Source organism: Pseudophryne corroboree, chromosome 5, assembly GCF_028390025.1.
Source record: "Pseudophryne corroboree isolate aPseCor3 chromosome 5, aPseCor3.hap2, whole genome shotgun sequence".
Classification (NCBI taxonomy): Eukaryota; Metazoa; Chordata; class Amphibia; order Anura; family Myobatrachidae; genus Pseudophryne; species Pseudophryne corroboree.
Genome location: NC_086448.1, coordinates 560,378,514 through 560,404,714, shown reverse-complemented (window position 1 = coordinate 560,404,714; position 26,201 = coordinate 560,378,514). Strand labels below are relative to the sequence as shown.

Below are 26,201 nucleotides of genomic sequence, written 5' to 3'. Positions count from 1 at the left end.
TTATTTCCTCCCTCCTTGCCTCTTCCATGTTTATTATGCTAAGAAATGTGACAGTAGATTAATAATTACACTGCCTCCATCGGCTGTTACCATACATGACCCCTGGCCGTACGTCTGCATTACATTTTATAAATGATTAAACTTCTTGTGTATTTGTCAGTTGAACATATTAACGAATTCTGCTCCTTTTATTACATTTACAGGTTGCTGTGCCCTTAGCAGGCGGAGTTTACCCTTTTGATCCCAGTGCTCTGCGTTAAGGTGTGTACTGCGAGGCAATGCTGTCACATCTGCCCCTGTCTGGCATCCTACACCTTCCATGCAGGATGTCCTCCTCTCTGGCCACGGCACTGCCCGCCTCTCTCTTGCGCTCTGCCGCCTATATTGGGGGTTCCTGGTTGAAATCTTCTGACTCTACAACTTTCCCAGTGGTGGATCCTGCAACTGGCACAGAAATAGTTCAGGCTACTGACTGTGGCCCCAGAGAATGTAGGGAGGCAGTCAAAGCAGCCGCTGCAGCCTTTCAGACCTGGAAAGAGGTGCCCAGCAAGGTGAGCATAAGCTTAAGATACTGAGCCTGTTATGCATGTATGAAAGTATGGAGCCAGCGGCAGAACTAGAACTTTTAGGGCCCCATAGCAACATTTTGAAGGGCCCCCCACTTTAATGGTCCATTATGCGGGCATTGTTGTACCCCCAGTTCATGTAGGTGGGCTCCTGCCTACCATGCTCATCCACCCTGGCCACATTTTTCGCACACCACATCTGCTGCACACAATAAGGGGGTGGGCTGGTAAAAAGGGTTAGTCTACAAACTACTATCCACAATGCACTGTAATGAATCCACTAGTAACATGGCATTTCTTACCGCACTGATGACAGTATGTGTTGGGCATATGGGAGGTGAGCCCTGGAGGCACCCCCCACTCCCACTAATGTTAGCCCTGCGTTGAGCCATTCTTGATGGATACATAAATGGCAAATGAGCATCTCATTTTTTGCTATACATTAATGGTCTGGGATATGTTTTGTTTTCCTCTATAGGTAAATATTTAAATGATATTGGAGATACCTTCTGGATGCTGCACCAGTGTTCCGATAAAACTCCAAAAAACAAAGGAAATCCACCACTAATATACACCATTAGCTATCTACATGCCTTCCACCGACCCCTAGGACATTTCCCCTATGACCCTTAAATTCCTGTTGTACATCACTCATGTCCAGTAGAAGTGATCCTGATTTATCTGTTTATTTGCAGCTGTCAAATTTGTTAGGAATATAATCAAGTCTGTATTTAAAGTTTATACATCATGTTGGGAATATCTAAGAGCAGCCAGTCAGGGAGAATAAGGAATCCCACCATCCTTTGGTTGCAGTATAACGCTCAGCAGTGCTGATGTTCATAATGTCTGTACTGTAATGTGGCTGTAATAACTGCTTCCACTTGCTTTGTCTTTTTCATAGGAGCGAAGCGACTTGTTGCGGAAGTGGTACAACCTAATAATCCAGAACAAAGAGGATCTTGCTCGGATTATCACAGCAGAAAATGTAGGAATACTGAATTGTGTTCTTATAGTTTTATGGAATATGTTGTACAGGTTACTTTATACTGTAAGTTGGTGCTATAAATCAGACGCGTACAACCTGTGGGTTGGTGCTACAGTCAGGTTCCACAGTGTGTTTTTAGTGTCCTTGGTTTATCAGATGTGCAATATATATATTAGCATTGGCTTTTGGATCCTGGAACAATGCCATTTATCCTCTTGGCCTCCGAGGACAGTGACACAAGGGATCCTGTTTTAAAAAAAGGTATTTGCTTTTATCTTCTACACTGTAAATGGGAAATGTACATAATCTGGTTGCATCTTCAGTTCTAGTTACCTGTAGGACAGTTTTCCCAAATTTCCTCCACTGTGTTTTGTCCTTTTTATTTTGTTCTGTAATGTATTTATATGCCAAGGTTCCCCAAATGCAGTCCTCAAGGCACCCTAACAGTCCAGATTTTAAGCATATCCATGCTTGTGCACAGATGGCATAATCTACTGGTTCTCGAACTCTGTGCTCAGGCCCCTGAACAGTTCATGCTTTCCAGGTCTCCTCACAGAATCGCAAGTGAAATAATCCACCTCTGGATCTTTTAAAATATGTCAGTGATTAATGAATACACCTGTGCATCTGCTAGGTGGCCTGGGAAACAGGAACTGTTTGGGGTTCTGAGGACCGAGTCTGTGAACCACTGGTATAACCGAAATACTGATGTAATAATTAAGTAACCTGTGTGTAAGCTTGGATATCCTTAAAACCTGGACTGTTATGGTGCCTTGAGGATCGATTTGGAAACCAGTGTTGTATGCAATATTTGGTTACAGTGAGTGTCAGGTACCTGGTGATTAATTGCATAGCTCACCCAGGCTTATACACCTGCACAGGCCTTTAAGTATATGATTTACAGAATGACACTGTAGTGACTTGTAGCATCAGTGTAGCATATGTCTGTTTTCCATTATAGGGAAAACCTACAAAAGAAGCACTTGGTGAAATAGTTTACGCTGCTGGATTCCTGGAGTGGTTTTCAGAAGAGGCTCGTCGCATATACGGAGATGTAATTTCTGTGCCAATGAGAGACCGTAGGGCTTTAGTCCTCAAACATCCTGTTGGAGTTGCAACTATTATCACACCAGTGAGTATACATAAGACCTAGAAATTGTTCTGTAGGTTCCTTAAATAAGCCACTGTGTCGATTTCTACTCTGGGGAATTGGCTTCCAGAGCCTCACGCTTCTATGGTCATCAATACCGGGCTCTGTTGCTGGTTCTAGACTCCATGCCAACATTATTTTTGCTTTTGCACGTATTTGCTATTATCACAAGGTTGAAATTATGTCTAACCATTTTCAAATGTAAGATTATATATATATAATTACTGTACACTACGCAGTGTTACTTTTTAGTAAAAATTTTCATTGACAAAATTATTTGTCCACTACAGTTTATTTCAGGACTAAAATGAAAACGGATCCACTAACTATGGGCCTTCAACTTCAGCTGCAGAACCGCAAATTGGGCGATTATTGGCAGACTGCGCATGCGCTGCAAATGCATTGCATGTGCGTGAAGGCTAAATTGCGATTGCAATTTAGTGAAATGTGATCTCACTTTGACTGGAAGTGACCTTTCGTGGGTGTTAACATGGCGTTTGTGGGGAGTGGGTGGAAAAACGCAGGCGGATTATGGCCTTTTCGGGGCGTGTATCTGACATCTGTTGCAACGGATTGCGACTTAAAACATGGCGCCAATGCGACTGCATTATCATTATTTTAAGTAGCCTGGGTCAACCGCAAATGCCAATGGTACTCTTTGTGTGCGTATGCATCGCAATTTTGCGATTGCATTGGAGGGCGTCTTCTAAATTTCTGGGTGGCTCTTGACAGGCGATTTTAAGCAGAAGCAGGTTTGAGAAATTTGCAATTTCTGTCTCAATAGAGATCCAAGCTGAATTAGGCCCTAAACCTTAACTACCACAAAGCAAAAAGAATCGATTAAGACTAAAATTAAATTGAAAATCCTTGTCAAACTTAACACTGGAAGTAGGGTTTTACATTTTTAAAGGACAATTATGTGTTCCAGATATTTGCAGAAAATAAATATCACTTGTTTTTCTAACAAACGGAAGGCATTCATTTGTTTATGATATATGGGAGTACTACAGTAAGTCAGACTCGGTATGTAACACATTCTCAGCCTACTGAGTCTAGATTACTAAACACATCGTTAAAGGTATGCAAATTTCTCAAGAGGATATTAAGAAAAATGTTTTTCAGCAAAATGCATTACAGTATTAGGGGTATATGCAATTCCGGGCGAATTGCGGTAATTTTTCGCCCGTTTTTAAATTCGACACAATTCGACCGTCGAATTCCGGCCGGCGGGTGCCGGAATTCGACATATTCAATAAAAAAACGGATTTGACAGTCCCGCTGTCGAAAAACGGACCAATTGACGGATTTTGAAACGACTTTTCACATGGTACAAAAAACGGTAAAAAACCCTGGAAAAAAATTGCGTGGGGTCCCCCCTCCTAAGCATATCCAGCCTCGGGCTCTTTGAGCCGGTCCTGGTTGCAAAAATACGGGGGGGGGAAATTACAGGATCCCCCATATTTTAACAACCAGCACCGGGCTCTGCGCCTGTCCTGGTGCAAAAGATACGGGGGACAAAAAGAGTAGGGGTCCCCCATATTTTTTGTACCAGCACTGGGCTCCACTAGCTGGACAGATAATGCCACAGCCGGGGGACGCTTTTATACCGCTCCCTGCGGCCGTGGCATTAAATACCCAACTAGTCACCCCTGTCCGGGGTACCCTGGAGGAGTGGGGACCCCTTAAATCAAGAGGTCCCCCCCCAGCCACCCAAGGGCCAGGGGTGAAGCCCGAGGATGTCCCCCCCCCCCCCCCCCCATCCAAGGACTGCGGATGGGGGGCTGATAGCCTTGTTGAAAATGAAAGAATATTGGTTTTTGCAGAAGAACTACAAGTACCAGCATGCGGGGGGGGGGGGGGGAACGGGCCCACTGGTACCTGTAGTTCTTCTGCAAAAAAACCAAAAACAAATAAAAACAGGACACGCACACCGTGAAAATACAACTTTATTTCACACATGCCGACACACACATACTTACCTATGTTGACACGATGTGTGAAATAAAGTTGTATTTTCACGGTGTGCGTGTCCTGTTTTTTATTTGGGTATTTTTTTTGCAGAAGAACTACAGGTACCAGCGGGCCCGTCCAACCCCCCCCCCCTCCCCCCCCCCCCCGCATGCTGGTACTTGTGGTTCTCCAAGTACCAGCTTGCGGAGGAGGCTTGCTGGTACTTGTAGTTCTTCTGCAAAAAACAATATTCTTTCATTTTCAACAAGGCTATCAGCCCCCCATCCGCAGCCCTTGGATGGGGGGGACAGCCTCGGGCTTCACCCCTGGCCCTTGGGTGGCTGGGGGGGGGGACCCCTTGATTTAAGTACGTGGATTACAAAAATCACAGGACACTGGATTTAGGTGAGTATATAATTGTATTTTCAGGTACCCCGGATTCTTCGACATTGGAGACGTGGCAGTCGGCGTGTCAACATAGGTAAGTATGTGTGTGTCGGCATGTGTGAAATAAAGTTGTATTTTCACGGTGTGCGTGTCCTGTTTTTATTTGTTTTTGTGTTTTTTTGCAGAAGAACTACAGGTACCAGTGGGCCCGTTCCCCCCCCCCCCCCCCCGCATGCTGGTACTTGTAGTTCTTCTGCAAAAAACAATATTCTTTCATTTTCAACAAGGCTATCAGCCCCCCATCCGCAGTCCTTGGATGGGGGGGGGACATCCTCGGGCTTCACCCCTGGCCCTTGGGTGGCTGGGGACCTCTTGATTTAAGGGGTCCCCACTCCTCCAGGGTACCCCGGACAGGGGTGACTAGTTGGGTATTTAATGCCACGGCCGCAGGGAGCGGTATAAAAGTGTCCCCCGGCTGTGGCATTATCTGTCCAGCTAGTGGAGCCTGGTGCTGGTACAAAAAATATGGGGGACCCCTACTCTTTTGTCCCCCGTATTTTTTGCACCAGGACAGGCACAGAGCCCGGTGCTGGTTGTTAAAATATGGGGGATCCCCTGTAATTTCCCCCCCCCCCCCCCCCCCCGTATTTTTGCAACCAGGACCGGCTCAAAGAGCCCGAGGCTGGTTATGCTTAGGAGGGGGGAACCCACGCAATTTTTTTTCGGGTTTTTAACCCATTCCATTAAAAATATATATATATATATATTTTAAAAAAATATATAAATAATACTTGTGCCTCCTAAATAGACAAACCAAGTACCTAATCCCTTCTAATATAAATAGATATGCTATTAGCAATAAAAAAACCCACAAAAAAAACATGTTTTTAAAAAATTTTATTACATTTCGCCAGCAAAGTGAGGCGGATTGAAAATTACGAATTTACTGTCAAAAAGCACTTTTGTCGAATTTACATTCTTCAATTGAATATACTTTTGTCGAAAAGCCGCATTTGTACCATTGCAGAAATGTTGAATTTGAGAAATGTCGAATTTGAAAAGTCAGTTTTTTTGACGAAAAGTACTGTATTGCATTGTCGAATTTTTTGGGGGGGCGAAAAAGTCCAGTTTTTTCGACATTTTCGGGAATTCGACCGCAATTGCATTTACCCCTTAGTCTGTTTGCAAAAGTTATGACTAAAACATTTACTAAAATGAAAACTACATAAGTGTATATACTGTACATGCTATCGTTGTAATATTTACTCAGCAAACAGTGTTTGTCTTGCAAATATTGACTTGAATAACTTTCTGCATTTTGGATGCATTTAAAATCTGTATTAGAATAGTATAGTTCTTATTCCAGTGGTGTCAGACTATAGATCAGGCCTGGTTTAGACTATAACCACTGTGTAGAACACATTTATTGATGAGAAATGACTATGGAAGTATACACCGGACAGTTATCTTAGTAAGAAAGCTCTCATTTGCTGCACAGCTGAGTTGCTTTCATTAGGTCATCGTACTGTAGGTGCAGTTTCAGTTGAGTGAAGTTCCTCTGACGCACATAATCAGTTACTGCGGTAGGAAAATCTTACTGGCTTTTTGTTATCACCTCTACAAGGCAAGTAAAAATAGTCAAGTTTTTCCTCCACTTATAACCCACATAGTATCAACACCGGAACCTGACATGATAATTCTCATATCATCTTTCATGTTATATCAATTATATATTCAGCCTTTAGTCCCATCCTCTGAATGCATACTCTGATGACCAGGGTGGAATAGCTGCCTCTTTTATATCAAAAGAAGACGACGGAAATCTCAACCACATCACTGTAGGGCATATGCTGGATACACACTTAATGATGTATACCCTGCCCGACATCGCCGCTGACGGGACCCGGCATGCAGTAAATGCATACACATTTGCCGATGCCGGGTCTGATGGGGTTGGACACGTGACATGCTGCATTCAGCAGCTAGGATATCATGGGCACACACAAGACGATGTACTCAAAATGTTGCCAGGAGCTAGTGCGATGCTTTTGCACTTCTGCGGGTGGGGGTCCGGCACTTACATGCGGGGCGGGATAGCCCTGTGCTGGGCATCCCCCTGCGTGTCTATTGTCATGATCGTAGCCCTGCAAAATTTTGCAGGGCTACGATCAACTCGGAATGACCCCCATAGACCCCTAAATGCCACCTTGCAGGGCATATTGCCAGTTGTACTGATTAGAATGCAGGACTGTATCTGTATTGTTGGTGATAAAAATCTTAATTTAGATTGGACAGTCCTTTATTTTAATTTTTTTTGATATTTGCAATTAATCTGTTCCTTGTCTGTTCTGCCAATGTCAGTGGAATTTCCCCAGTGCTATGATCACGCGGAAGGTGGGTGCTGCCCTAGCAGCTGGTTGTACAGTTGTGGTGAAGCCTGCAGAAGATACTCCGTTATCTGCCTTAGCACTTGCAGAGGTATTATTTCTTTGTAGGTTTTGCTCGTAAGTGTATGGTATCGTTACATGGTGCTTATACCCCTTGTTGTGTGTTTCTATAGCTTGCTCACCAAGCTGGGATCCCCGCAGGAGTTTATAATGTTGTACCGTGTTCCCGGGAGAAAGCTCCGGCAGTCGGAGAAGTTCTCTGCACAGATCCTTCCGTAGCTAAAATTTCATTTACTGGGTCCACGGCAACAGGAAAGGTAAAACTTAAGCTTAAGCCCTTTCAGCATTAGTGACTATTAAGCTGTTTTTGTATTTTTGTTCATGAACATAATATACAGTCAGGTCCATAAATATTGGGACATCGACACAATTCTCATATTTTGGGCTCTATACACCACCACAATGGATTTGAAATGAAACAAACAAGCTTTAACTGCAGACTTTCCGCTTTAATTTGAGGGTATTTACATCCAAATTAGGTGAACAGTGTAGGAATTACAACGGTTTCTATATGTGCCTCCCACTTTTTAAGGGACCAAAAGTAATGGGACAATCGACTCAAAAGCTATTTCATGGACAGGAGTGGGCTATTCCCTCGTTATTTCATCATCAATTAAGCAGGTAAAAGGTCTGGAGTAGATTCCAGGTGTGACATTTGCATTTGGAATCTGTTGCTGTCGACTCTCAATATGAGATCCAAAGAGCTGCCACTATCAGTGAAGCAAGCCATCATTAGGCTGAAAATTCAAAATACACCCATTAGAGAGAGAGCAAAAAGATTAGGTGTGACCAAATCAACTGTTTGGAACATTCTTAAAAAGAAAGTATGCACAGGAGAGCTCAGCAACACCAAAAGACCCGGAAGACCACGGAAAGCAACTGTGGTGGATGACAAGAATTATTTCCCTGGTGAAGAAAAAAACCCCTTCACAACAGTTGCCCAGATCAAGAACACACTCCAGGAGGTAGGTGTATATGTGTCAAAGTCAATAATCAAGCGAAGACTTCACAAGAGTGAATATAGAGGGTTCACCACAAGATGTAAACCATTGGTGAGCCACAAAAACAGGAAGACCAGATTAGAGTTTGCCAAACAACATCTAAAAAAGCCTTTACAGTTCTTGAACAACATCCTATGGACAGATGATACAAAGATCAACTTGTACCACAGTGATGGGAAGGGAAGAGAAGAGTATGGAGAAGGAAAGGAACTGCTCATGATCCAAAACATACCACGTCATCAGTGAAGCATGGTGGTGGTAGTGTCATGGCGTGGGGGGTGTGGTTCGTTTTATCGACAGTGTCTAGGTCGACAATGTTTAGGTCGACCACTATAGGTCGACAGTCACTAGGTCGACATGGATGGAAGGAAGGTCGACAGGGTTTCTAGGTCGACATGTGCTAGGTCGACAGGTCTAAAGGTCGACATGAGGAATTTTTTTTTTTTGGTGTCGTTTTCTTCGTAGAGTGACCGGGATCCCAAATTAGTGCACCGCTTCGCTCGCCATGCTTCGGGCATGGTGCCTTCGCTCCGCTACCGCTTCGCTCAACACACTTTACCGTTCCAATCGTAGTCCACGTGGATCGTTAAGTATGAAAAAATCCAAAAAAAAAAAAAAATGTGAAAAACTCATGTCGACCTTTAGACCTGTCGACCTTCCATCCATGTCGACCTAGTAACTGTCGACCTATAGTGGTGGACCTAAACATTGTCGACCTAGACACTGTCGATCTTCAGACCGGATCCCGGCGTGGGCATGTATGGCTGCCAATGGAACTGGTTCCCTTGTATTTATTGATTATGTGACTGCTGACAAAAGCAGCAGGATGAATTCTGAAGTGTTTCGGGCAATATCTGCTCATATTCAGACAAATGCTTCTGAACTCATTGGACGGCGCTTCACAGTGCAGATGGACAATGACACGAAGCATACTGCGAAAGCAACCAAAGAGGTTTTTAAGGCATATAAGTGGAATGTCATGCAATGGCCAAGTCAATCACCTGACCTGAATCTGACTGAGCATGCATTTCAGTTGATGAAGACAAAACTGAAGGGAAAATGCCCCAAGAACAAGCAGGAACTGAAGACATTTGCAGTAGAGGCCTGGCAGAGCATCACCAGGGATGAAATCCAGCGTCTGGTGATGTCTGTGCGTTCTAGACTTCAGGCTGTAATTGACTGCAAATGATTTGCAACAAAGTATTAAAAAGTGAAAGTTTGATTTAGGATTGTTTAGTTTGTCCCATTACTTTTGTCCCTTAAAAAGTGGGAGGCACATATAGAAACCATTGTAATTCCTACACCGTTCACCTGATTTGAATGTAAATACCCTCAAATTAAAGCGGAAAGTCTGCAGTTAAAGCACATCTTGTTTGTTTCATTTCAAATCCATTGTGGTGGTGTATAGAGCCCAAAATATGAGAATTGTATCGATGTCCCAATATTTATGGACCTGACTGTATAATATAATTAGTTTAGTCTATTTTTCCTGTTATATTGTGGGTCAAATCAACATTCATTAAAGTACAGCCTATAAATTTTAGAGCAAGCCACTGACATTGCAGATTGTCACCTGCCCATATACATGGAACCAGTAACACTGTGCCTAATGCAGTTGCTTCAAGGAGTCCTATGAGTGGAAAGTTAGATTCTTATAGCTATTGGCTGCACCCAGTGTGTATAGATAACAAGTGCATTTTAAGAGACTCAGTGTCTAATTCAGATCTTATCGCAGCAGCAAATTTGTTAGCTAATGGGGCAAAACCATGTGCACTGCAGGTGGGGCAGATATAACATGTGCAGAGAGAGTTAGATTTGGGTGGGGTGTGTTCAAATTGAAATCTAAATTGCAGTGTAAAAATAAAGCAACCAGTATTTATCCTGCACAGAAACAAAATAACCCACCCAAATCTAACTCTTTCTGCAAATGTTATATCTGCCTCCCCTGCAGTGCACATGGTTTTGTCCATCTGCTAACAAAGTTGCTGCTGCGATCAGGTCTGAATTAGACACTCGGAGTAAGCAGCTGCTGGCTACCTGCACCAGCCAACCAGATGCACTCTGCTTAGGTCTACAATGCTTTTTGAGATTTTAAGTGCTATAGCTGAAAAAAATTATCTGCATCTGTTCCTAAGTAGATTTCAATATTTAGAGTTATGAAGTCAACTAGCTATAGGCATGTAGTTACATAAACCACATTGCATATATTGCATAACAGACAGGATGCGGCTACATTGCCGGCAGTCAGGATCCCAGTGGTCAGGATACCAACACTGGAATCCTGACCACTGACAATGCTGACAGCCGGAATCCCGGCTGGGTGTCCATGACACCCATAGAGTAGGATTTGTACCTGTGGCGAGTGCAATGAGCCCGCAAGGGGATTCATTGCGCTCGCCCCTCTGCCGACATTCTGGCATCGGTGTGCTGACTGGCGGGATCCCAGCCGCCAGCATGCCATATCCAACCCTAACAGACCTTACATAACTATATATGACTATATTTCTTTTTACATGCAGATCCTGCTTCGCTATGCAGCGGAGTCTGTGAAGCGGGTGTCTATGGAACTCGGGGGACATGCTCCTTTCATTGTTTTTGACAGTGCAGATGTTGACAAGGCTGTTGCCGGAGCTCTTGCGTCCAAATTTCGCAATTCTGGGCAGGTTTGTGTACTCATATTTCACTATTATATACTTTAATGGTTTTTGTATTATTATTAATAATAATAATAATTATTATAATATTTCTTCTATGATTACATTTCTTAAAATTGGCCATGCTATCCTTGCTGAATGAGCATTAAGCCCGATCATAATGGAAAAGGATCACCACTGGATGTGATCTACCCATTTTGATCATTATTGGGAATCATCATTTTGTTTTGTTTTTTTGCAGGTAGTTGCCCATTTGGGATCCATTCGTTTACCACGACCTATAGGCAACATCTGCAAAAGATAAAATCACAGGTTTAAGCAAAGGTTTTATTTATGTTTTATATTTAATTTGATATTATGTGCTGATTTTGTGACCTGCATGTGGTCACTGTACAGGTTCTTGGATTTATAAAAAGAAGGAAGCTGAGCTGAGAGAGAAGCTAGGCAGTAATGACCATAGAGGAAGCTTGTGATTCCTGTGTTCTATTGACACTGCACCGTCTGATTGTTATTTATCTTGTGGGCTTTGTTTCAGACATGCGTATGTACAAACAGATTCCTGGTACAGAAAGGGATACATGATGTCTTTGTGCAAAAGTTGTCGGCATTGATCAAGAAGGACCTGCGTGTTGGAAATGGATTTGACGAAGGAGTTACCCAGGGACCACTCATTAATGAGAGAGCTGTGGAGAAGGTATTGTTGATGATTGTGTATTTGAATTATATGCAAAGTTATACAGTTTCATGGAGTAACTAATCTTCTGATTGCAGCACAGTTTACTTTCCATACTACATATACTATACATTATACTTACTACACAATATACCTACCTTACTATACAATGTAGTTGGTAAACTTGACAAAACTTTAGCAAAGATCTATCTTCCGTACTGACCTCACTTGTAACTTTTTGTAAATGTGAAATATCTACATGTACTTTTAGCCTAATAGTTGATTGTTGCTATATGTTTACCTGTAGGTGGAACAACATGTGAAGGATGCAGTGTCTCAAGGGGCACATGTTGAAACTGGAGGCAATCGATCCACATATGGAAAGAACTTTTTTGAACCTACGTTGCTCAGCAGTGTTACGACAAAAATGCTCTGCAGTAGGGAGGAAACATTTGGACCTTTAGCACCTGTCATCAAGTAAGGAAACCTTTCTGCTGGATGTTTGCACCAAACATTTAATTTTGAATATTTATCCTGCAATAAATACTGTAAAGCTCATCTTGTGAAATAAAACTATTGAGTGTCTTAGATAGAGGAGTGAACTGATCCATGCTATTGGGATGCAGTCAAAATACCGACAGCAATTGACAGACAGTCAAAATCCCGACAAGCTCACAATCCCGATATGTAAAATGTCGACATAAGTTTTTCATGATTTTTTAATTGAAACCGACTTGTTCATACTTCACCATCCTAGTGGACCTGGAGGGGGAATATAACAGTGTGCGGAGCGCCGCGAGGCACCGTGCCCGAAGCATGGCGAGCGCAGCGGTACACTTATATGGTGTCCATGTCGACCGAAGTCGACATACACACACAAAACCACATGTTGGCATTTTGACCTGTCAACATTTTAAATGTCGGTATTTTGACCTTGTCTGTATTTTAAATGTCAGTATTTTGTCCATGTCGGGATTTTGACCGTTGGTCAATTGCTGTCGGGATTTTGATTGTAGGTATTTCATACTTGTCAAAGTCAGAAAAATATCTCTATGCACACTGCCATATTTGCACCTCACACAGGTCTGCGCTGCGCATGCGTGCGCTCTCCCGTGCGTGCGCATACTCGCTGTTGCGGGCACCCGCGGGCGCGCGGTATGTGCATTTACGGTAGAGTTCATGTGTTCGTAGCGTGCGACTCTTTCGTTACATATTTCCACTATATAATGTATTTTGTAGATCATGGTCCCTTTGATAGATTCTGAAAGTTTGGTTAATATAGAATGTTCATGAACAGAGAAATCCCCCTTTGTTTGATACGAAGGGTCAGACAGGAGTAATACAGTGGTGTTTAGTACCCATCGAAAGAGTATTTAATTAGCAATATTCCGGTGTTGGTTTGAAGCGGATTAATCGCTCGTGCGAATAGTTATGGACATAAGAAGTTTATGAACATTTACTGTATTTGCACTTACTTATCCATGCGGCGGGAAACCCAGTTTCCCTCCCACCTGAGCTGTTGGAAATAGTCACAGCCCACCTGTATGAATCAACCTATGACCTTTTGTTATAATGCGAGGAGGAATTCCTGTGTCCAATGAACAATGAGATTGTAGGGACCATTGAATTGTATTGTGTGTGGGGCATAAATAGACAAGCCGATCACATCCAGCTCTCACTCTTCAACGGTTATCATTGCTGAAAATCGGGAGCTGGATGTCCAGAGGCGCATGCGATCGTTTCCTTTGTGCGTAAGTTTTCTCCGCAATCATATTGTCTTTCTTGATGTTATGGGCCATATCTCTCTCTCTCTTCTCTTTCTCTCGTACTCTCTTAAACGTAATAGTATTGTATTGTATTTCCTGTGTAGTTATCTGGTTAGGTAGTCTATGTTATATTGTAGTGTATGACTTGTATTGTATTAATTCTTTTGCAAGTATAACATTCATAATATATATATTAGGCGTTGGACCCTAAGCACGGTATCTGTGTATTTCTTATAGTGTTAAGTATTCACAGAACGTCGGTGACGCTCAAACAGCTTTTAAGTTAATAAGGTTACACTGTGTTGCATCTACACCCTATCTCTACACTAAGGTTTTACAGCATATTACATTGTTTTTGGTTTAGATTTAAAGGTTTAACATTGTGAGCGTCAGCGCCGCTGGTGATCTCCTCGTGGTCCCGAGCGTCCGCTACGCTATAGCGAATCATTACGTTAGCCGGCAGCCAATAGCGTGCCTGCCTGTGATCTCTCGGCCGTGAGCGAACGTGACGCTTGAGCGTCTCGACCACGACTAAGCGATCGTTACGCAACGAGCGTACCCTTACGGTACTCCATACGTAAATAGCGTACAGTGTTCTTAGACCTCATAAAGGGTTTTATATAAGATAAATATTTAGCTTTATCAATTGGCGGCTCGTCCTGTCCTTCACATATCTCTGCTAGGTAAATTCAGCAGACATTATCCAGCAGCAAAGGGCGGGAGGTCATATTCCTCGTAGTGCTGTTTGGATAAGCGTCTGCTTCGCTTAGTAAAGGGTGCTGAAGGAATCCGGAACCGGAGGTAAGAACAACACGCTAGTGTCTTTTAAAACTGTTTATTTCTGTCTTGCGTACACACGCACATATCTGCATTTCTTTTTCATTCGTGTATTTTCATATATCACTCTCCTGTTTGCCATTTTATAATTGATAAAACGTGCTAAGAGAGATTTGTCGCTATTTCATAGTTAAAGTGTAAAACCCACATGCAACTCTACCTAAGGTAAAAGGAGAGATTGGTGTGTTGCGCGGTAGACGATCGAGGATCATCTACATTGATAAAAGTGTTAGTTGTGTTGCGGTGGACATTGGTTTTGTGTACACGTGTCTCTAACAAAGGGCTGAGACTCGCGTACACCAAGGCCGACGCACGCAGCGTAAATTACGCAACGGAGCGTCTGGGTACGCCCACGTAACTCAAGTCACACGACAGTTGATTTTTAAGTAGCGCAACAGGCGATAAGTAGCGCAAGAGGCGATAAGTAGCGCATCAGGCGATAAATAGCGCAAATCTATTTTAAATCCGAAATTTAGATTAACAGATCCTTCTCCAAATTCACAACACATCTGGTCTAAAGAAAATTTCTGCGCAGAAATAGAAATAGAAGCAAAAGTGTACGTGTGGTGAGTGAGTGTTTTGTATATATAAGTTTATACAATTTTACAGGTTGAACCACAAGAAGTCGAGTTCTCGCAGAGGTACATACATGTAAGTGACGTGCATGGTGGCTAGGGAGGCATCTCTGGTTAAACATAAAATTTGAGCAGTAGAGAATAGTAGACCAGGAGGTCATACTACAGACAGGGAGGTCCAGGTACAGCAGACTAAGAAGTCTGCCATAAAAGAGAAAAGGGCACAACCCAGGGGGTTGGTGCAAAAACCCATATAGGCCAATAAAGCTCTGGCTGAAGGAATTCGCAGCCGAAATTTTCGATTCCACTGGTCGCTCAGTACATAAGATTAGTTGCTTATGTGCTGAACGATTGTACCGCACGTAATTGTGTACATTAGTTAATCTGACCAGTACCATTTGTGTACAAACCCGGTCGTAAAACTATTTGTACACTCTGATGTGATTTGTGTAATTTTTTATTTTCTGAAGGGAAGTTCGCTGGTCACTCAGGAATTGTCCAACAACCAATAGTTACTGGAAAGAGTAAGTGTTCTGCGGATATCCCTCGCATGTTCCAGTAAATAGAGGTTCATAGGGGCCCTGGGTCGAGTACGCCAGCACTAAGGCAGTGTGTGGGTCGTATTGGTCGGCGTGGGCGAGTGAGTGGGGTACTCGGTAAACCGCTACCGTCAGCCTATCGTGAACATTTTGGTTTTTGTAAGGGTTCGCTGAAGACCCTGAAATAAGGTCAGAGGTGGTGAAAGCAACGCCTGCAAGTTATGGGGGCCAATTGTTCAGGAAGGGGGCGATCAACCTCGGTTCGGGTTGATTCAGTAAACCGACCAGTCGGGTCGGCAAGGTACGTAATGTGAAAAATATGGCTCACATACAGAGGTTTTATGTGATGAATGGGAGAGAATGACAGTGCATGACGGGGAGAAATTCCCAAGAGTAGGTAGCTTTAGATCAGAAGTGTTGCAAAATTTAAGGAGGAGGATATGTCTCATTAAATCAACAAAGAGACGAATCCAACATTATGATTATTTGCAGTTATGGCAACAGGAGGGTGAAATACAGAGAGGATTGGCTCTGGCGGCAGGATCTAATCCTATCAAGAAATTGATAGCGACAGCCCCGCCGCCACCATACATATCGGGAGAGAAATTGGTTGCGGAGAATGACGCACTAGGGTGTAACAAACAAACACTTAGCAACTGTGTAAATGTTAATAAGTTAACTAATGCAAGTATTAACCCGTGCAAGTTGTACCCTGTTTTGAACTTTCCCCAGGAGTGTGATCAAGAAGACGAATCGGCAACAATATCGGCGCTCTCTCTAGCAGCCACCATAGCAGAGACAACAGTAGGCACGGCTCCACCCATGAGATTAGTAACAAAAGCCCCTAGCGGAGGGATAGGTGAGGTCGTATCTACAGGTAAGTACGGCACCATACACTACGCTGAAACCATTTCACCACAGGCTGTAGAACCTACACAGAGTGATGTTAGTAGACTTAATCCTGTTAGGGTAATAGCAGTGCCAAATGGGAAAACTGACACAACAGGAATCACTCCTGTTAGGAACATTGCCATGTACAGCCCATTTTCCCGAATGGAATTAAGAACCATAGTGTCTGAGTTCCCTGACCCTAGGAAAGACTTAGTTGCCAGCCAGAAATACATCAGAGACCTAGGGAACACTTTAGAGCCCAATAACAAAGACTGGCAGGTATTGCTGAGGGCATGTTTACCCTCAAATGTCGACGCAGCTCAATTTTTGGCTGACTGTGGATTAGATCAGGATGTACCTCTTACAGATGTGTACAACAAAGATAACGTAAAAAGAATAAGTTTACAGTTAAAAGAGTATTTCCCAGCGGTAGTCAAGTGGAACAAGATTTTCTCCATTAGACAGAAAGAGTCAGAAACTGCTGCAGAATATTTTCACAGGGCATTACTAGAAATGGCAAAGTACACAGGTATAGAGGACATTAAAACAAACATAAACCATCGAGAAGTAGCAGTATCTGTACTAATGGATGGTTTAAAAGAGACATTAAAGACAAGAGTACAGACCACGCAACCATGTTGGCGAGGTCTGTCGGTGGCTACTTTGAGAGAGGCTGCTATTGATCACGACCGGAATATCACCCGACACAGGGAGTCCCAAGGTGATAAGTTAATGGCCGTAAGTATACAGGCCCTGACCACAAGGCAGCCTTTGTATAAATCACCAAACCCTGTGGGTAAGTCAAATGTGGTAACTTGTTTTTCTTGTCATAGACAGGGACACATGGCACGAGACTGTAGAGTGAAAAATTCACAAAACTCATATCAACCCCCTAGACAACGACACGACACACGACATTGGGAGCAAGGTCCGCAGAGACGGAGTTATGAGCCACATACAGGGGAAACAAAAAGATACCCCCCGAACAGAGACTGGCAAGCCACTGGTAGTTCCCATTTCACCCCTTCACAAGTAGTTGCTGCCAGCGGGATTCAGGGAGGTCACCATACCCAATAGGGGTGTGGCCATACCTGTAATCTGCAGCCAGTAAAATTGATTGCAAATCTTGGAAGTGAACCAGAAATTGCAATCAATGTAGCTGGTAAATCATTAAACTTTCTTGTAGATACAGGGGCGGCCAAATCAGTGATAAATTCGACAGTGGGCATGAGAACCACTGGTAAGACAATTCCAACCATAGGGGTAACGGGAGTAGTCCAGCACTACCCTGTTAGCAAACCAGCCGAGATTACAGTAGGGCCGTTACATACCAAGCATTCCTTTTTGCTAGCTGCATCGGCACCGACTAATCTCCTGGGAAGAGACTTATTGTGCAAAATGGGGTGCGTCATTTATTGTACTCCTGAAGGTGTATTCTTGGACATACCTGAGAATCACGCTCAGGAAGTACGAGACATGTTAGACTCCCCGTCAAAATTAATGTCACATACCATTATGACAAATAGGACTCCATCCCAAGTAGAAGAAATGACATCCCAGATACCAGAGTCACTTTGGACTAAAGATGGACAGGACACTGGATTAATGGCAAACGTAGCTCCGGTAGTTGTACAAGTAAAAGATGGTAGGATAGCTCCAAAAATCCCACAGTACCCTCTGAAGCCAGAGGTGGAGTTAGGAGTGTACCCCGTAATAGAGCGCTTGCTACAACAGGGCATTCTGGTAAGAACGTCCAGCACTGCCAATAGTCCCATCTTCCCTGTTAAAAAGAGTGGGGGGAGGGGTTACCGGCTAGTGCAGGATCTAAGGGGGATTAACAAAATAGTTGAGAGTCAGTTCCCCGTAGTGCCAAATCCAGCTGTCATCCTTATGCAAATCCCTCCCACTGCGAAATTTTTCACTGTTATTGACCTCTGCTCCGCTTTCTTTTCGGTACCTCTGCACCCTGACAGTCAATATTTGTTTGCATTCACATACAGAGGAGTCCAATACACATGGACTCGATTACCACAAGGTTTCATAGACAGTCCAAGTATCTTTTCCCAGGCTTTGCATGATTGTTTACAGTCTTTCCAACCAGAGAGTGGATCAGTATTAATACGGTACGTGGATGATCTACTACTGTGTTCTGATTCATTGGAAGCATCCCTGAAGGATACGAAACAGCTCCTGTTTCATCTTTCAGACACAGGACACAAGGTTTCCAAAGACAAGTTGCAATTATGCCAAGCTAAGGTAAAATATTTGGGACACTGTCTAACACAAGGACTGAGACACCTGACCGCTGATAGAATTCAAGCAATTAGAGACATGACTCTGCCACAAACCCAGCAACAGATCAGAACATTTCTAGGAATGTGTGGGTATTGCCGTAACTGGATCCCAGGGTTTTCCATTCTAGCGTTACCTTTGCAGGAGATGGTCTCCTCAAACAAACCTGAGCGGATTTCGTATACAGACGAGTCCGAGATGGCATTTGAGAGACTTAAACAGTGCCTAACGCAGGCACCAGCATTAGGTATGCCTGACTATGGGAAACCCTTTGAGCTGTACGGAACAGAAAGTGCTGGTTGCGCGGCAGGCGTCTTAACCCAAAAGCACGGTGATGCCAGCAGGCCGGTAGCATACTACAGCGCTCAGCTAGACACGGTAGCGCGATCCCTCCCCACATGCTTGCGAAGCGTTGCTGCGATAGCATTGCTAGTAACGAAAAGCGAAGATGTAGTGCTAGGTCACAACCTCACAATTCATACACCACATGCAGTGTCAGCCTTGCTAAATTCTGCCCAAACCAGGCACGTCTCATCAGCGCGGTTTACAAGATGGGAATTGGCACTAATGGCCCCCGTAAACATCACCATAAGGAGATGCAGTGCATTAAATCCTGCAACATATCTCCCAGGTGTGCCTGGACAGGCACAAAGGGTGGAGGATGAGAGTGGTGGGGAAGGAGAATTTAACACAAAGGAAGACACACATGATTGTATGGAATATTTGACCCAAAATTTTACCGCAAGGCCTGACATCAGTGACAATCCACTGGAAGATGTAGATCTAACTTTCTACACGGATGGTAGTTGTCACAGACAGTCAGACTCGGGAGACTTGTGTACTGGATACGCAGTCGTAGATGACCAAGGCACCATAGAAGCGGAACCGCTAGGCCCACCTCACTCAGCCCAGGTTGCTGAACTGGTCGCCCTAACCAGAGCATGTGAATTGGCTAAGGGCAAATCAGCCAATATCTACACCGACTCTAGATACGCATTCGGGGTAGTCCATGATTTCGGAGCCCTATGGCGCCTCAGAAATTTCATGACGGCAGCTGGTACACCGGTAGCGCATGCAGCTCACATCAAAAGGCTTCTAACAGCGATACAGGAACCCGACAGAGTGGCTGTTATCAAGTGTAAAGCACACACATATAGCCAAGACCCAGTATCACTTGGTAACAGCCGAGCAGACGAAGCAGCTAAGTTAGCAGCTGGTACCCCCAGACAGACAGACACCACGCAACTGATGGTATTTAATACCATCAACACACAGAAGTTGTGTGAAATGCAAAATTTGTGTTCCACACAGGAAAAGGCAGTCTGGAAGGCAAAGGGATATGGCCAGGAGTCCTCAGGACTCTGGACGGATGGACAAGGTAAACCGGTGGCCCCCAGAGCATATCTCCCATGTTTAGCTGAGGCAGCTCACGGGCTGACTCATCTGGGCAAGGAGGGAATGTGCAAGTTGGTAAGAGCATATTGGTGCGCCCCAGGATTTTCATCTCATGCAAGTAAGAGAGCAATGTCATGCCTTACCTGTTTGAGAAAGAACATCGGAAAAGCAATACCAACAGAACCATCTCATATCCCACCTGCAGGCGGCCCTTTCCAGGTAATACAGATTGACTTCATTCAATTACCCCCTTGTCGAAATTTGAAATATGTACTTGTTTGTATAGATGTTTTCTCAAATTGGGTCGAAGCATTTCCTGCGGCCACAAATACCGCTATGTTTACTGCTAAGAAAATTGTGCAGGAATTTGTATGTAGATATGGTATCCCTAGAATAATTGAAAGTGATAGGGGTACCCATTTTACAGGTGATGTCTTTCAAGGAATGTGTAAGTTGATGGGAATTGATAGCAAGCTGCACACTCCATACCGTCCACAGGCGAGTGCGAAGGTAGAAAGAGTGAACAGCACTATTAAAAATAAACTGAGCAAAGTTATGGCAGAAACAGGATTGACATGGCCAGAAGCTCTACCCATTGTACTGTACAGCATCAGAACCACTCCCAGGTCCCCTCTTAATCTGTCTCCCTTTGAAATCTTGTTTGGTCGACAACCGCATGTTATGATTAACTCTCAGGATGATTTGAAGTGTAACAATGAAGTAACTGTAAAGTACTTGATTAACATGAGTAAACAGCTAAGGAATCAAAATGATAATTTGAAGTTGGTGATTCCTGATTTACCAGATAGTAATTGTCATGACATTGAACCTGGGGATTATGTAATGATACGGAATTTTCTACGCTCAGGTTGCCTTATTGACAGATGGGAAGGACCATACCAAGTCTTATTGACTAGCACTACAGCATTGAAAGTTGCCGAGAGAGAGACTTGGGTTCATTCGTCCCATTGTAAGCAGGTTGCTGATCCAGAGAGGTCCCGTGATAAGGAACAGACGGTGGAGGAAGTTGTATCACTGGAGTGTCTGTTCCAGGAGGACTGAGGCGGCACCTGAGCATTGAGAATCACAAGATCAAAAGCAGTTGTCGATTCCCTGTTCCCTTTTATTGTTTTTCTCCACTTCCCATCCCCCCTCCCTCAAATTATTTTTCCCCCTTCTCATTCTTCTTCATTTCCTCCTATAAGATGGACTTGCCCCAAGAGACTGTGATCCGGATTTTCCTGTTGACCATGATGTTGATCAGAGCAGTCTGTTCCGGCGAGAGTACCATGGAGGTCGGGAGAGGTTCTGGAATGGGTTCTGATGACAGAGATGGAGGCGTAGTTTCCCAAGAACAACATAATCAACAAGCAAAGGCGAGTATCAGAAAACGATCCGATAGCATTGACCATAGAAGGAATTGTGAAGGATTGTTAGCTGAAGAAAACTGTATCTGTAGGCTCTGTGACAACGTAGTCGAGGATGGGTGCATCAAGAAATGCCAATCCAGTTTTAATATCCACATGGACCGGCATCCCTTGAGTGACTATCATTCTTTAGTGGGTAGTGTGTTAAATCAAACAGATTGTTGGGTATGCTCTCAAGTACCTCAAGGTCATAGCAAATCAGGACTAGTACCATTTCCTTTAACGATAGGGGAGGTACTTGAGCTAAGTGGTGGGAGGCCGGTGGACAGGAGGTTTAATATCTCCAGTCCTCCTAGTTTGAAGCTCCACCAATATCATGTGGATAGATCCCTCATATGTTTTAACATTTCCAATCCCCGAAAGCCGGGAAATTGGGAAGTGTCATGGAGTAACCAAACCATGACCTTTTCATATAGAGCAGATAGAATGCCGACAGATACAGAGCTTGTACGCCACATAGCCAGTAGAGGAAAATCTTTCCGATATAGGTATACCCTAGGAAATAGGATTACGAGAGTTGGAGAGGTATCACCAGGATACTGTGCACATATCGTACAAACTGATACGTGTACTAGACAGATGGGAGAATTAGGGTTAGGAGATTTCACATGGAAGATGTGTAATATGGTTATGTCCTACTCCGTCCCATATGTTCTCCCCGATGATGCATATTTCATATGCGGGAGGAAGGCGTATAAGTGGCTTGCCCCAAACTCTGAAGGATTGTGTTATATTGGAAAAGTACTGCCTGAAGTAATGACTGTATCACATGCCAAAATGAAGGATATACACCGTGTTGCCCAAGCTCCTTATACTCACACCCATTACGAGCACGTAGTTAAACGGCACCTGATAGAAAGAACAGAGCATCCGGCCTCTGACATGATCCATGAATCCACCGGGATTCAGGTTCTAATCGCGTTAGATTTCACTCGCACCGCCAGAGGAGTGTTGAATTATAAATACATATCTGCGCTCGCAAATTTGTTAGACAATATCACAGAAATGTATGATGACACGTTTAGGTATACTGGAAGAGAACTTCAAGCTTATAAAACAGAACTGGTTCAGCATAGAATGATTCTCAATTATCTCACGGCAGTAACAGGTGGATATTGTGTCACACTGGCAACGCAGTACGGCGTGAAATGTTGCACATATATTACAAATAGTACCGAGGACCCGGTCGAGGTCATAGACCAAAAGATGGACGATATTCTCCAACTGAAGTGGGAATTTCGCAGGAGACACAATCTCACCCTTGCTGCTGTGAGTAATGAGCTGACTGGTTGGGTGTCATGGTTGAACCCGCGAAATTGGTTCTCCGGTTTAGGAGAATGGGCTCAAGGAGTCATAATGGATGTTGGGAAGTTTCTCCTATGTATCTTAGGTGTTATCATAACGATTGGCTTGATATTTAGATGCGGTCAGGCTTTAACGAAGTGCAAACGAAGTACCAGGGTGATGAGTTTAAGGAGTGAGGAAACTGTAATTCCAATGGATTTGATTTATGACCCAAATGTAGAAACAATGATGTGATGAAAATGCGATTTCTACGGTCCGTTTCTTTCACCTGTTTTTCCGTTTTCTCCAAGGTAAAAAGACCCACTTGGACGAGGAATTTGAGCCGATATACAGACAACAGATGGATTAAAGAAGAAGTTTTGACAACCTGATACGCAGATTTTTGATGAACTTTGCCATAGATCCCCAGTTTCCCTAGAAATTTTAAAATTACGCTAGCCCAACACTTTTGTAAATCTATGGACATTGACAAAGCTTTTGCTCGCACCTTATGGGCAAAAGCACAAAGAAGACTGCATTCAACAGACACCAAACAAGACTTCAACCGACAAATGTTCATTTACCTGACATAGAATACCACTGCATTTACCGTAATTATGTCTTTTCTTCATCTCTACAACCTTCAGGTAATTACACACATAGTATAAGGAATACAGGCACAGATATCAGCAATCACATATTCCCCCATTCATGTATCATCAACTAAAATGTGCTCCCCATTTTGTTCAAAATCCGAAAAGAGCTCGGTAAAGTTTGACAGCCCATCCACAGACCCGTACCACGGGATAAGAAGGAATTCAAATGTATACTTCGCAATACCTCGAAGCTTGATTTAAAACACGTACGGCACGATGATACATGACCCCCAAGCACGGATTCATACACACATGCTTCTGCTATCACACTAGGTCATACCCTTTTCCTACCTTCTCCTCTCCTCCCCTTCCCAACCATGTAAATGTATTAACCCCTGACATATATTTTTCTCTTTTTGAAATGTTTTAGGAAGTGGCAGTTATTGTTGACTGCCAAAGGGTGGACTGTCAAAGTCAGAAAAATATCTCTATGCACACTGCCATATTTGCACCTCACACAGGTCTGCGCTGCGCATGCGTGCGCTCTCCCGTGCGTGCGCATACTCGCTGTTGCGGGCACCCGCGGGCGCGCGGTATGTGCATTTACGGTAGAGTTCATGTGTTCGTAGCGTGCGACTCTTTTTCGTTACATATTTCCACTATATAATGTATTTTGTAGATCATAGGTCCCTTTGATAGATTCTGAAAGTTTGGTTAATATAGAATGTTCATGAACAGAGAAATCCCCCTTTGTTTGATACGAAGGGTCAGACAGGAGTAATACAGTGGTGTTTAGTACCCATCGGAAGAGTATTTAATTAGCAATATTCCGGTGTTGGTTTGAAGCGGATTAATCGCTCGTGCGAATAGTTATGGACATAAGAAGTTTATGAACATTTACTGTATTTGCACTTATCCATGCGGCGGGAAACCCAGTTTCCCTCCCACCTGAGCTGTTGGAAATAGTCACAGCCCACCTGTATGAATCAACCTATGACCTTTTGTTATAATGCGAGGAGGAATTCCTGTGTCCAATGAACAATGAGATTGTAGGGACCATTGAATTGTATTGTGTGTGGGGCATAAATAGACAAGCCGATCACATCCAGCTCTCACTCTTCAACGGTTATCATTGCTGAAAATCGGGAGCTGGATGTCCAGAGGCGCATGCGATCGTTTCCTTTGTTCGTAAGTTTTCTCCGCAATCATATTGTCTTTCTTGATGTTATGGGCCATATCTCTCTCTCTCTCTCTTCTTCTCTTTCTCTCGTACTCTCTTAAACGTAATAGTATTGTATTGTATTTCCTGTGTAGTTATCTGGTTAGGTAGTCTGTTATATTGTAGTGTATGACTTGTATTGTATTAATTCTTTTGCAAGTATAACATTCATAATATATATATTAGGCGTTGGACCCTAAGCACGGTATCTGTGTATTTCTTATAGTGTTAAGTATTCACAGAACGTCGGTGACGCTCAAACAGCTTTTAAGTTAATAAGGTTACACTGTGTTGCATCTACACCCTATCTCTACACTAAGGTTTTACAGCATATTACATTGTTTTTGGTTTAGATTTAAAGGTTTAACATTGTGAGCGTCAGCGCCGCTGGTGATCTCCTCGTGGTCCCGAGCGTCCGCTACGCTATAGCGAATCATTACGTTAGCCGGCAGCCAATAGCGTGCCTGCCTGTGATCTCTCGGCCGTGAGCGAACGTAACGCTTGAGCGTCTCGACCACGACTAAGCGATCGTTACGCAACGAGCGTACCCTTACGGTACTCCATACGTAAATAGCGTACAGTGTTCTTAGACCTCATAAAGGGTTTTATATAAGATAAATATTTAGCTTTATCATACTGATCCTTGCTATTACACTTCTACTTATGTATAATGAACATTTCACATCTTGCTCAATCAAAAATATCTGGGGCCTACTTACAAAGAGAAACTCCTGTATTGGGTGGTTAAGCAGGGCCAATGCCAAACTGAAAGGAAAAACTTACTAGCCTAGTGGTTCTCAAACTCAGGTTAAATGTAAGAACAGTCGACATAGGGTAGACCTGGTATCAGCGCACGTTATTTGCGCTGATACCGCTTCTTCCCCATGTATCACAGCAGCGTTGCGTGCTCAGTGACATGGGCGCTATGCGCCCCTGTCATTATCGACACTGCCATCTAAAAAATAGCATGCCGATGTGGCAGGCAATGTATGAACGGTAAGTTGTACTGACCGTTCTGACACCTGCAGCTGTCAATGTTGACAGCAGCAGGTGTCATTGCCCATACACAACAGCCAGGGACCTCTCTCTCTCTCTCTCCATATTCAGCAAGTGTGAAACAGTCAGATCAGTGTTTTTACGTAATTAGCAGCAGGCTGTAACATCTCCCTGCATCATAATTTTCATTTGGTCTGTGTGGCGGCCTCCAGTAGCCACCGGTGCACATAACAGAGGTGAGGAGCAGTTAGCCTTTTATTATATAGGATTGAACACTTCTTTCAACAGTTGTGTCCAATGGATTTAAGCCCAAACCAATGTTACCAAATATTTCTACTACGAACACCTTTTGTACGTTGTCTAACACTTGTAATACCATGGATATGCTTAACTAACATTGGAAGGAAGTTTGATCTCAGATCTTTTTCTAATAGTGGATGTGATGTGAATGCGAAGTTTTAATATCCATGTGTTTAATACTCCTATTCTTTCTATATCCTAATAGTGATTTATTTATAAATAATCTTAAATCTTCCCTTTTAGCCATATGTATGTCTGTGTGCCACTGTAA

General features: G+C 43.4%; 1 protein-coding gene across 2 annotated transcripts in view; it reads left to right on the top strand.

The window, feature by feature from the left end:
- The first annotated feature begins 278 nt into the window (after positions 1 to 278).
- The window catches only part of ALDH5A1 (aldehyde dehydrogenase 5 family member A1), a 46,677-nt gene continuing 20,754 nt past the window's right edge, over positions 279 to 26,201 (top strand). For both annotated transcript variants that reach the window (XM_063923270.1, XM_063923269.1), the window contains exons 1-8: positions 279 to 551; positions 1,468 to 1,551; positions 2,513 to 2,683; positions 7,400 to 7,516; positions 7,599 to 7,742; positions 11,006 to 11,149; positions 11,676 to 11,834; positions 12,121 to 12,290. In XM_063923270.1, the coding sequence (XP_063779340.1) occupies positions 279 to 551; positions 1,468 to 1,551; positions 2,513 to 2,683; positions 7,400 to 7,516; positions 7,599 to 7,742; positions 11,006 to 11,149; positions 11,676 to 11,834; positions 12,121 to 12,290 (1,262 nt within the window). The remainder of the gene's footprint in view (positions 552 to 1,467; positions 1,552 to 2,512; positions 2,684 to 7,399; positions 7,517 to 7,598; positions 7,743 to 11,005; positions 11,150 to 11,675; positions 11,835 to 12,120; positions 12,291 to 26,201) is intronic.